Here is a 13,577-nt window from a genome sequence, read left to right on the forward strand (position 1 = left end):
TGAACACTAAACCATCAGCTTTTCCCTTGGCAAGGTTGCTATGGTGACAACAGGGCTACTGCACAGCTTCTCAGTGCCTGCATTTCTGCAGTAAAAGCTTTCATTGAACACATGTTGGATTTTTTAGGCACACACCCCATCATCAAATACAAAAACATATTGGAGGCAGCTTTATCCAAGTCATGTGCTAAATACAAGTTGTATCTATGTTCTTTATCCTGTCCTGATAGGCTCCTTAATGTAGTTATGGGATTTACTTGTTCAAGCATTCATTAGACAGTTACATTGGTGCCTACTGTGCGTCAGGAATTGTGCTAGGCATTGGCTACAATCCCTTGGTGAAAACAAGCGATTAAATGGGGAGTTCTGACATAGGATCATAATGGCTCACCTAGGGGTAAATGCAGGGGTACTGGAAGTAATAGGGAAGGTTTCTTGGGAGAAGATGTCTAAAATGAAACAGTGTATCCTTAGGAAGAGGAGGATGGGTGAAGAGGGTACAAATAATGCTCTAGACAGAGACCCGAGCTTGTGCAGCAGTGTAGAGGAAAAAGAGCAGGAAATCTCCAGGGTACAGAAGTGCTGCAATTTTAGCATATCCATTTGTAACTGGAGAGAGAACCCCAGAGCTTGATGGGGTGGCTGGAGAGGGAGGATCCCTACAAGAGAAAAGGCAAGAAATGAGATTGGAGAGGTAAATAGAGCATCCAGATCCTGAAAGTTCTATGTGCCATATAAGGAAGTTTGAATATTTCCTAGAGATCAATAGGGAGGTAATTAATGAGTTTTTTGTTTGTTTCTTTTGTCTTATTGTTGGTACTGGGGATTGAATTCACCACTGAACCACATCCCTAGCCCAATTTTGTATTTTATTTGGAGACAGGGTCTCACCAAGTTGCTTAGGCCTCACTTTTGCTGAGGTTGGCTTTGAACTCGTGATTTTCCTGCCTCAGCCTCCTGTAAGCCCCTGGGATTACAGGCATGTGCCACTGAGCATGCCCAGCCCATTCATGAGTTTTAGTGGAGAAGCATGATTTGATTTAGCCTTTCATGAAAGCCTTGTGGAAATATTGAAAGACAAATTGGCAAGAAAGGAATAAGAAGTAAAACTAGAAGAAAGACAACTTTAAATAGATTCTTGTTGAAATGGTGTAGAGTGATTATGGTTTAAACTCTAAATGAAAATAATGGAGATAACAGTGGACAGAAGTGATCTGATTCAAGCCTTTTAATACCAGGGTAACATGGAGATCACTTGGTAGATTATGCCACGTGTGGGTAGGGCAAAATGGAAGAAGTCAAGAATCACTCTGAGGTTCTGACTTGAACAACTCAATGGAGGATGTTTCTTTTATTGGGTTCCCAAACTCAACACTCAGTTTTTGGTAGGGAACTCATCTTATGTCTTAATTGCTATATTACTGTATATGACCCAGCTTCATAATTTTAGAAATAACAGACTGTATGAATCATCTTGAACTATCACTTTCCTGAGGCCCATATTTGAGATAGCTGTGGGTGTAGGAAAAATGAATTAATTACCTATTCACCCCAAATAAAGAATTCTAAGACTACTAACCCCGCTGCTTAAGAGACTTAGTAGATTGAAAAAGAATGAGAATGTATGGAATAAAATCTCTTTGGGGGTTACAGGAGGAAGGTAAATTAATTTCAATAATCCTGTAACCTTGGGATCTTTCTGTACTTACAACATGCATCCCAAGATTTGAGAGCTGAAGACTCAGGAGAAATGCTGTTTGGAGGGCAGACAAATGAGGATGATGGAGGTTCAAATACAATCTCCAGCAATCATAGTTCTTCCAACTAGTGTGTAGGGAGCAGACTGTTCACCCAACATTTAGAATTTATTTATTTAGAATTTTCTCCAAAATTGAGTAAAATATATGTAAGTCATTAGACAGGTTGAATTCCATCACCAGGTAAGATTTAATAATACCAAGTGTAATAAATCAAAATATGTACCTTGATTCTACATCCTTGGATGGGTTTTTGAGTTTTTTAAACAAATATGTCTGCATCACAAATACTTTTTCTGCCTGTCACTAAAAGGCATCAGCAAATATTGACTGGACCACCTGGACCTGACCTAGCCGCCCTTTGGCCGGGCCGGTTCTGCTCAATCAGCAGAGTACAATTTTTTTTTTCTCATATGATCTTCAAAGCTACCCTTAAGGTGGGTATTATCATTATGCTTCAGTTTAACAAAGAAAAACAAAGTTCACGGGGTTCAAGAACGCTAGGCATGAAGGCTGTCAGCCTGAAGGGATTGGGGTGCTGGCATGAACCCGGTTTTCTGAGTTCAAGTGCAGAGTTGTCCCCACAGCAGTGTGCCTGGACAGCTTGGGGCAGAACTGTCGGGTCATCGCCTGGCTTCCCTAAGCGCCAGGAGCCTGCCTTCTTGTTTTCCTGCGGTGCTGGGCTGCGCTTGCCAACCCAAGGCCCTTCTGACGCAAACCCCCAAGGAGATTTCAGCCTTTGAAATCCAGGAACCATGACGCTGTGCCAGTCCTGCAGCATTGGCTCGGCAGGGGTTCGGGAGAAGGGGGACCCGCCGCGCCATCCTCGGGTGAGGTAACTGTAGGGAGCTGGACGTTGACTTAAAACCGAGAGGCCAAGCAAGGATCACTAGGGGAAAACTTTCCCTTTCCCCGTTTTGGCTCTCGGTGATGTGGCAGCTTTTCTCAGCCTTTCCACCCAACGAACACCACTATCAAACCCGAACCCAGGTGTTTAAAAAAGAGGTAGGGGGTGAGGGCACCTCTGGGCTGGAGATGCTGCTAGCCTCGGCCAGCCTGCATCGGGTCACGCTCAGCAGGGGAGGGGGCGCCCGGCACTGGGTTTGGGGTCGTGCCAGCAGCGATACCCCGAGGGCGTGCGCGGAGGCACGGACCGGCTGCCCGGGCCAGCAGGTGAGGGAGGTGGCCGGGAAGAGTCCCGGGAACAGTGGCGGCCACAGCCGCGGCGGCACCACGTGTCCGGCCGGGGCGGGGCGGGCGGGCGCGCCCTCGGAGCCGAGCACAAACCGCGGCGGCAGCGGCGGCGGCGGCGGCGGCAGCGGCGGCGGCGCGTCGGACCCGCAGCAGCCGCCGCCCGCATCCCGCGGCGCTCAGCGCAGTGTCTTCGCTCCTTTGCACGCAGGTGCCTCCTCCTGGACGGCGGCAGCGGCGGCGCGAGGAGCAGGCGGGCAGTGGCGTGATGGGGCCCCTCCGGGAGAACAAGGTAAGGAGGACACGTCGTGTGGGCGCGGGTTGCAGTGTCCAAGGGCGCCTAAAGGAGGCAAGGTGGGCACTGAGGGGTGAGAAGGGGGCCAGGTGAGGACAGGACGGGGGTGGCATTTAGAGTTGAGGTAAAGGGGTGGAAGGAAAGGAAAAGGATATTTGCTTAGGTGATGCGATCTGGCAAATGAGGAGATGGCACCGGAGGAAGATATTTGGGGGATTGACATGAGAATTGAAAGGATTAACTACAGAGGGTTAATCCTGTGTCCTGAAATTGAGGGTTTGCGGTGAAGCTTTCTGTTGACGTGGTGTGTGTGTGTGTGTGTGTGTGTGTTGGTGTAGATAAAAGGAATTTGATGTATTCGTGATTGAGAAACAAGGACTCCAGCGTGTCAGTGACCCAGCGTTGGTAGAGTCTGCAGTGTGCCAAGCAGAGTGGCTGGCGTGGGATACCTGCTGGGCGACTGACGTGTAGGGCGGATCCAGAGGCTGGGTGCGGTTTGCAGCCCCTGGATAGCGCGGCTGCCTGAAGGCACCTCAGATGTTCCCTGCGGCTGGGTTTTCCCTTCAATTCTGCACTATGCTGGTCTCCCAGAGGTGTTTACTTTGGCCTTGACCCTTCCTGGTAAGCTGAGGAAATGAGCAGGAGTTCATGTTGCAAAATGGTGTTTGTTGCCTAAGCCAAAGCCCTCTTTGAATTGCAGAGGTTAGAGGGAGCCGTGGAATTTTTGCAGAAAGCTTCCATAAGGGTGGTGGCCGACCTGAAAAATCACTGGATTTGAAGCTCACTCTGTTTCTAGATGATGTACAGCCTTTGCCTCCTAAATTTAGTCTCAGTTTCCTTGTCTGTAAATAGGAACATGAATTATCTTCTCCCTGTTGCAGCCTGGGGTGTCAAGATCAAGTGAGATAATGGTTGGGAAAGAACTTTAAAACTGAGCAACATTTCAGAATATTACTTTTTATGCATTTTTAAAAAAACAAGGCATGGCAAGGTATTTGTACTGCATTTTTAAGGAGGGAGAAAGAGAAATCTCTTCTCGTGGTGTACTGTAAGGAAAATAAAAGCTAAACATGATGTAAAAGGTGGAGCCATCTTCCTGGGTATTGGATTTGTGTTTGCTTTTTCTGTTGGCAACAAGCCTTGTGTACCAGGATATTAATGAATAATTAAGATCCTGTCCAGAAGAGGAGGGATTTCAAGGATAAGTGTGTGTGGTCCATCAGAAAAGAATAGTTCCAGGTACAGAAGTCTACTTTGTAAGGAGACAGACAGGAAAATAGAAGTCAAATTGTCACAGTTAATTCAGGTAGAACAAAATGGAAGTTGAAAGAAAAAGTATGCTGTAATCAAGAGCCATTGGAAGCCAAAACCTTGAATGTGATAGAAAAAGCCAGAGTAAGAAGGTGAGTCAGGAATGGCATGGGGGAGCAAGCAGGCAGCCTTCTTGAGCACAGGTGGAAATGGCACGTGTGCTCTTCACTTAATCAGAAAGGTAAGCTCCGTGCAGGAGTTTTGGACCTCATTTCAGTGACTGAGATAAGGACTACTCTGGAGAGTCCATGTTTGGAAATGTAACTTCTTAGAAACTGACCCTTGAAGGAGCAGTCAGGAGTTGAGAGGGGGCAACAAGTTTCCTTTTGTTTTCTTTCTGATGTCCAATTGTGAGAAGGAGCACAGAGTGCAGCATCATGAGAAGGAGATTTCCCGAAGCCGGATTCCCCGGTTGATTCTTCGGCCCCATCTGCCCCAGCAACAGCACAAGGTGTCCCCAGCCTCTGAGTCTCCCTTCTCTGAGGAAGAGAGCAGAGAGTTCAACCCCAGCAGCTCTGGGCGCTCAGCGAGGACCATTAGCAGCAACAGCTTCTGCTCAGGTACAGTACATGAGAAGCCACCCAGCATGAAGCATGTGCATGGCAGGTGAAATGTGAATGGGCCTGGGCTTCGCCCCTTACTGCCTAGACTTCTATTAGGGTGATTTGTGTAAGGCTGGACCTTTTTGGCTATTCTCATCTATTGGCTCTTTTGACCTATTTGCTATTTAGTTTCATATATGCAACCCAATGGAATCTCATAACTGTTTCTATGTGTTTTTCTAATTTCTAATTTAGAATATAAAATCTAACTTTTTTTCTATGACTGTTTATATTAAGGTTTCTTTGTTTAATCTAGAAAAGATATTAAATTGAATTTTATACTTTCAACCTCTATAAGCCTATACTTTTGATTATGGAATCCCTAAAATAAAGCAACTTCTAACAAATGAGGTCAAGACCAAGGAGGGCTATACTGTGGGACTGGCCTTGTAGTTTAGTAACTGACTATGTGTCTTTAACCTCCTTAAAACCCAATTGTTACATCCATAAAGTGGAACGATGATACAGGTAGATTATCATCTATTTAACATGCTTGGGACAAGAAGTTTTGAAATTTTAAAAAATTTGGAATATTTGCAATGAGATATCTTAGGGATAGAAGCCATATCTAAACACAAAAATTTATTTATGTTTCACACACATCTTCTACGTATTGCCTTGGGTAATTTTATATGATATTTTTCAGTGCACCTGCTTTTTGCCTGCCACCTGTGGCATAAAGTCAGGTGTGGAATATTCCACTTGTGACCTTATGTTGGTGCTCAGAAAATTTCACACTTTAGAGCATTTCAGCTGAGCACAAGGATGCTCAACTTTACCTACTTTGTAGAGTTGCTATAGGAGCAAATGAGACTCTTTTCTTAAATGTACCCCTAGCTCAGAGTGTGGCTTAGAGAGGTGTTTAATACAAGACAGTTGTTAATATGATGAAAGTAGAGATCAGTTATGGCCTCTACATTCATCATATTTTGGAAATTTCCTTAAAGTTGCAAAGGTATTTGGTAAGGGAACAGATCTCCTCACTCCTAAAGATATGACCATATCACTTGACAGAGCTTGTGATACCTGTTGAAGCACATGACGGAGAAAGATTCGTATTCTTTAAGAAGCATTGGAAATTTGGGTAAAATTTAAAGGAGCATCAGCTTGTGATTACTAAAGAATGTTTCATGGATCATTTTTTAGAACTTACTCAGGGAACTTGTAATTTGAATATTAATTCATGAGTGAGAAAGGATGTGTGTGCATCAAGATGCTGTCTAGTGCTGTCACTTAGCAAGACACAACAATCCATTGCAGTTAGTGTTGTAAATCACATTTTCCTAGTATTTTATAAATGCAGCTTTGGATGTACTGCATACTTCCACAAAATAAGTCCATCCCATGCAGAAATTTTATGTTAGAAATATTTTGCTGCCTTCATTTAAAAAAAAAAAAAATTCCTGAAGACATTCTCTGCATGGTTCTGAAAAAAAATTCTACTTAAATATTGTGTTCTAAAACTTATTTCATAACACTTGAACCATATGAATCAAGTGTAAAATGAAAACCCACTGAAGATTTGCCTAATGTTCTCCCAAGGAGAAAACAAAAGGATCATTGATAAACTAGGCCCTTAAGGTCCCTGGAACCTGGAGCTGGATTTGCTGTTAACTTTAACTCTGTTTTGGAGCTCAGGGCTCACTGTGTTAAGTGGGGGACATCATTTGAAACTACTTTGTGCACATAACTCAATTCCACACTTACTCTTGATATTTTCCCAAGTCATTAATTTCTCTGACTTTAGGGTGAGTAGAGTTATCAGAAGAGAAAAAGTTTGTCCAAACAAAATTAAAGAGAAAACCTAAATATATTCTAGAAAATATAAAGGCAAAACCAACAGAATTATTAATTTTGGTCATGAATCATGCTCTCCCAGACCCATGTCCTGAATCATCTCTTCTTCCCAAAAGACCCGTCTCCCACTACGACCATAATGGTGTACATGAAAATTGAAAGTAGATATTGATCTTTCTGCCATTAACTAGCTGAGAATTGAGTGGCAGAAACATATAATTATGGGCGTCTGTAAACCAGCCTTTCAGTCTTTAGCTTTGCACTCTGCCTCCAGACAGGAGTCTCTCCATTCCTCTGCCCCTCCCTTATCTTCCTGGGCTGGCAGCTCCCTAAGGTTTGGGTCTGATGCCTTTCCCTTTCTGGCTTTCCTTTTCTGCAGAGCTCAGATGAACCCCGTGAAAGCTTTTGAGTGCTGGGCTGACTAAAATTGACAGCAGTAAGGCCTTTGGGGGCATGTTAATGATCTTTAGGAGGTCAGTCAGTGGGTGGAAAATAAATGGGTTTGGTACTATGGGGAGCATTCATGCTGCAGGCAGTGAGGTAGAGAATGTAAAACATGTCCAGCCAGCAGGGGGAAATAGCCAGTTTTAATCCAGCTACTCTAACACTGAGGCCAGAATATGTGTTGCTTAATCGTGGCAGTTGAATCAGAACAAGAGACACACAAACATTAAACATGCCATTCTCCGCTACAACAAAACTAAAATATCCTTGAGCTTCATAGCTTTGCAGGGATCATTCTGCATTAGCGTATTTTCATTATAAATCATCACAGTCACTAATGTGAAAGAGGCATGCTCAGTTAAAGGAATTCTTACAAAATGGAAGTGAAATTATAAAGAAAGAAGATATTTTAATAGAATAAAATAAACTTTGAAAATTATATTTTCTTTTCCCCAAATTGGCATCAAAGATATTAATTGCGAAGCGTCATGTCCTAAAATATTCATTTTTGGAAGAAAAACAATATAATGAGCTTACAAAAAGTTATATTTACTTAATATAAAAGATTATCCAATATTTATATGAAAACAACTATTCATGATAACGGATGGTATTTATACATTGGCAAAATAAATGACAACTCGATGTTGATGTTTTCCCTACCCCACCCCCATATTTTACATGTAATTTTACTGATAAGTGTGATTCAAAGTCTGGAATCATTTCCAAAGTGACCTGTCCATTTTTACCTACTTTTCCTTTTCTCTCCCCTACTCCACTGCCTCCCTCCTGCCTTCCCATGGGAGCCTTGGCAAGGAACATTTAATGACTGGATATTCTATATGCTAATTTGTATGTTGTGTCTATCTCATTTCAGAAGGAAGGAGTTGTGTGTGACCTTTTGCAATTCATTGGGGGTGTGTCCCCAAAGAGCTTGTCTTTGAATGCCTCTTAAGGCAGAATCTTTTTGAAGATACCCGTGTGCTGTATGCATTTCATCAAGATGCATGGTTTTGCACTCAAACATTATTCTAGTGTTTAAACTGCCATTCTTTAAAGTTTGTGCTCAGTCGGTCCCTGTGACCTCACTCAGCTGGAGACTGTCATGTTGTATTGGAGGACAGGCCCTATTTCGTGTGTACAGCATGTATAACATTGTACATTCTTAGTAAAGGGTAATCAAACTTTAATTTAAATGAAACAGTACCTAGGAAGTACAGTTAATAGTAAGCTAGTAGAAATAATACTCCTGCTTTCACATTCCCCCCTTTTTAGCAATTTCATTGTTGTTTAAAGCCATGTTTTCACCTGTCCCCCTCTTATTTCCCAGCCCCCCATATTCCTTATTTTTAGCATGCCTATAAGAAGTAATAAAGCCCACACTTTTAGTTTGTGTTCTGGGTGTGGCCTGTTCGATGTAGGCCTCTGTCATTTTTTTTTTGTCCCCTTTTTTGTTAGTAGTGAATTATATTTGTCATTGTCATGTGACTCCAGCCACTGTGAGGAAATCTTGTGACCTGGGTGAGTGTGTGAGGTACAGACATCAGTCACCTGCCATGGTTAGCAGCATGCTGTGCATTCCTCTTTGCTTAGTTGAGGCAATAATTACCCCCTTAGAACTGGGAGGCAGATGGATTGCTGGGTTTTAAGCTAATTCTCCTTGGGGTGCCTTGTAAACATGGCAGGTGGAACAAATTATGCATATAGAACACTGGTTGTTTTATGGGAGGCCAGTAATTTTTCTGAGCTATTTTTGTGTTTCCAGTGTGCACACTTAGATACATGGTCACACTGTAACTTTTATTAAAAAACAGATACCAGGTCAACAAACAAAATGGTCAGAATTGGAGATTCTTTGCAGTCTAATCTGAGGAAGGTGTTTGCAGAAAGTATTTTTGTTTTTACAGTGGCCTGGAAGAAATCTCTGAGTGCCATAATGACCTAGAGGTAATCATTGTTGCTGTTTGTGGGTAGAACAATTAAAGCAAATTATAACCTGACTAGTGCCCTGCTGAGGCATGACAAAGCCTCCAAAAATTTGTCAGGCTTTGCCAAGCAGAAATATTTCTGCTATGCTTTTGTCTAGTTGAGGAAACTTGGCATCTGGATAGAGTGAACTTTCTAACATAATGATTAGAATTGAGATGAATTGCTTCCAGAGAAGTGAGCTGCATTACCAAATTATACTGTAATTGAATGACTGCCAACCTGCTGTGAATTGAAAAACAAAGACCCTAAGAGTTTAGTATCACTTTAATGAGTCTGGGACTGAGGTATATTGTCTAATATATATTTCAAGGGCTTAGCTGCCTCAGCTCCAGAAATATGTACCTAATGAAATATGTTACAAACGAGGGTGTCTAGGCAATATTTCTTTGAAAATATGTTAATTGCAATTAGAAAGACAAGAGCAAAACTTTATGGTTGCCATTTAATAATTTTAAAATATTCTTAACAATGGAAAGTGTAACCATGATGGACCTTGTCTGAGAGCAAATTAAACTATTTTTTTTTTTTTTTGGTATGACATTCATCCTTATGACAGTGTCTTCCAATTTCAGAGTATGGCCTTTGTCTACTTGAGAATCCTTAGCAAAACTTGTTTAAAATGTGGACACCTCAGCCCTACTCTGAACCTGTCATCTTGGAATAAAAGGGGCCAGAAATCTATATTTTGCAGGCTGTCCAGATGTTTCTTATGCATGAGGTCTGGGCCTCACTGCTTTGTGGTCTCTGTGTATTTGGGGATGTTGTATGACCAATGTGAGGGGCATGCTAGAAGTAGCACCACAAGATAAACAAAGATCAAAGAAAGCAGGAGTGGTGGCCAGCCAGCTGTTTATACCAGAGGCCACGGTACAAGGTAAATGCCTCCATGTCCCCTGGAATTAGTAGCTTCTGACTATATTGACAAATCCAATCTCTTTAGTCTTAGCAATGGTCTTACTTATATCTGCATAATGGGTCTAAGTGGTGTCCAAGTGGTAGAAAAGTAAAGGAGAGCAGGTAGAATTTTCTTACTTTATTTTCCTATGTAATCCTCTCTGGATTTACTATCTGTATCCACACTTTTTATTCTTCTATTTTCTTTCTTTGGAATTGGGATGATTTAGGGCACACTGAAAGTGAGTATACTGGGTATATCAAGAGTATACCCCAAACACCCAGTGGTTGCAGTAAAAGAAGAATAGCAGAGACCTGAGTATTAGGACATTTCCACTTTTTTGCAAGTTTTTGCCAACATATATTTTTCCAGTAAGAATATTATTAAATGCTTGTGAAGAATCAGAAATTGAGCTAAGGCTATAAAAATGAAGGAATTGTGGATTTAAAAAGTCAATCATTTTACTGCCTTGACTCAGACACCTAAGATAAATGGAATAACAAATCTTTGGGAAGTGATTCTCACTCTACTACCTTTCCTCACTTTTATGTCTCTCCTTTTCCCACAACTACCCCCACACCCTCCTGCCTTGTAATTTGAGTTTGTGTTCCACTTATTATCAACATTGGCTTCTTAGGTTTCATAAGCCCCAGGATGTAAAGAAGTGACTTAATGAGTATCATGTAGTAGATAAACGGAATCTTTGGCATCAAGGGACCTGAGTTAAAGTTGTGAAATGAGCTAGAAAGGCAGGAGGGCCAGGTATGAAAGATCTCATGTGCTAAGAACTGATCTGAAAGATTAAGGGCCCCTACAGGAACCAGGCCAATGTCAAGAACGAGGCCATCTGGACAAAAGATAATGGTGGGGACTCAAGAACTCAATTGTGTGTTCCACTCCAAAAGGTTTCAGAATTTTTTAAAAATTCAGTTTCTTAACTCACTCTTTGGCCAAATAGGTGCACAAGTAGCTGAATATAGTTTATGGCTATCATTTCCCAGTTCCCAAAGATCTTGCACAGCCAATGAAGGGTGGTCAGCTGGGAAGAGTTATGACCAGGTTCATAAGGTAAAAAGATCTTTCTGTTTATGTGTTGGTCTGTGGATGGGAGAGGGCAAGAAGTGATGGCAAGTTTCTTCTTGCTTTTGGAGGCCATTGCAGCAGTAGAAATAAAGACCAATCAAATATTTGGAAGTTTGGGGCCTGAACAGATGGGTCTTAGTTTCCAGTTGCAAGTGGAAGGGAGAGAATAGAGTCTCCTTCAAATTCCCATTGGACAAACACAAATGAAGTAGGAGAAGTAGGGAGGAAGATCCGGAGTCCAGTTGATTAGTTCAGTTTAGGTTTTGTTGCATCAGAGACAAAAATCAGAAGCCACAGAGGGACAGTGGCAGATGAACTCAAGGGAGTTGATATTGCCAGAGGGTGTGAATGGAGGGACAAGAGAGGACAGGCTAGTATTCTGAGGTTCAGCAGGACACCAAGAAGGTATTTAGCACCAGGTAAGATCCCCACATTCCCAGCACTCTGATTTGACATTAGTTACCATCCCACTCCACCCTCCAGGTGGTTTTTATCCTGAGAAAGCTCAGTCTGCTCCCATGCATCCTGGGGGAGGCCCGATCCAGGGGAGACTCAGTGAACTTCATGTTTACAAATCTGCTGGGTATAAGGTGACTTTTCTTGCTTGCAGGCACAGATGTGCCCAAACCTCCCCTTCTGCTGGACTTGCCTTCTCTCCTGTTCTGAAGGCACCACCCAGGCTCTCCCACCAGAGCAGAGGCCCCCTGACCGGGTGCTGCTCTTGCAGTGCTGAGTGCAGTCCTCCTGCCCCAAGCTCCCCTGCCTGCTGTTAGGCTTCCCAGTCTCCTGAGGAGACTGCTCTCTCTTTACAGGGAAACCAAACCAAACTTCCAAATGCACACTTGTGCCCATCCTGGGAATCATGCTTCTCATCCCATCCCACCAGAAACCCACATCCATGGCCTTTTCTTGGGGCTCCTTCTCTCCACTAGATGGCCAATCTTTATTCTCCCTCTTGTATGGGTTACTGTGAGGAAAGGATCCCTATAAGACACCAACCTAATCCTCAGAATTAAGACACTGTAGATCCTAACCTGCCCTTCCATTTATTTTGTGGTATTTTTGAGGATTTTGTTTTCTTTAATAATTATTTTTTAATTCAAAAGTAACAAAACATGTTATTATAAAATATGCAAAGACATACATCAGGTGGGTATAATCACATTTATAGGATTTATTTTGTTTTGCTTTATGCTAAAGATTACGCTCTCTTGATTGGTGACCCTTTCTTTTCATTTGTTCGATAAATATTTATCGAGTACCTTTTGTATGTGAGGCACTATTCTAGTAGCTGAGCTAGAGCAATGGAACAATACTAGCTCGGCTCCTGCCCTCGAGGATTGTGTATTACAGGTAGTACCTGTGCCTATCATTGCTTGTTAGCACACAGAAGTCCCCCTCACTCGTGTCATTGTGAGTGACAAGCTGATATTCCACTCTACTGAGGACCATCACTTACTTAGTCATTCTTCTTTGGATGGACATTTTGTCTGGGATGCTAACTTTCAAAATTCAGAATTTTGTTTTATGAATGTCACTGGAATTAGACTACATAAGAGCATATTTCTTCTTTTTACTCCCTTTTTTTCTATAAGCAAGTAGGCTGGGAATGTAGCTCAGTAGTGAAGCAGGTGCTTAGCATGTGTGAGGCCTTGGGTTTAATCCCCACTTCCCACAAAAACAAAAAGGAGTAAATATTACCTAAAACAATTTTTTGTTTCCAATTAGAAAATTCAGTCGATTGCAATTTCATAAAGTGTATAGTGAGCATTTTTTTTCAACATTTGTATTTCTTGTTCTATCTTGACCACCACTATCTTCAGATTCTTAGCATGAGAAAAAAGGTGGGAAAATATTCACACTGCTTCAACACAGGTAGCTATAATCCAAGCATCCTTAGAACACTTAGGAGTTTCCTTAATATGAGACTCTCAAAAGTTTAAGAGCTAGCTTCCTGGTCTATCTCGGCCTCTTCTTCCCCTCCTAGGCTTCCAGTTCTCCTTCCTCTCTGTCCCACTTGCCTCCATCTCCTTCAATCATGGAAACAAAAAGGATTGAGCATTTAAAAAAGCATGACTTAGAAATTGCAAATAAATCCATAATGCAAAGGAGCAGGGACGTCAGGAAGGTTTGTGACATGCCTATTTGGGAAAGATCAAAACCCCAGGAAAGAAAGAACAAGAGAAATAAAAGCTTTCATGACACGTTAATTC

General features: G+C 42.2%; 1 protein-coding gene across 2 annotated transcripts in view; it reads left to right on the top strand.

Annotated features, from left to right (window-relative positions):
* The first annotated feature begins 3,077 nt into the window (after positions 1-3,077).
* Positions 3,078-13,577, top strand: part of Sybu (syntabulin) — a 67,989-nt gene continuing 57,489 nt past the window's right edge. The window contains exons 1-2 of one of the 2 annotated variants that reach the window (XM_071602422.1): positions 3,078-3,240; positions 4,913-5,114. In XM_071602422.1, coding sequence (XP_071458523.1) covers positions 3,217-3,240; positions 4,913-5,114 — 226 coding nt within the window. In that variant the 5' untranslated portion in view covers positions 3,078-3,216. The remainder of the gene's footprint in view (positions 3,241-4,912; positions 5,115-13,577) is intronic. The other variant, XM_027947223.3, reaches the window with a different exon arrangement.

The sequence above is a fragment of the Marmota flaviventris genome, chromosome 15 (genome assembly GCF_047511675.1).
Source record: "Marmota flaviventris isolate mMarFla1 chromosome 15, mMarFla1.hap1, whole genome shotgun sequence".
Classification (NCBI taxonomy): domain Eukaryota; kingdom Metazoa; phylum Chordata; class Mammalia; order Rodentia; family Sciuridae; genus Marmota; species Marmota flaviventris.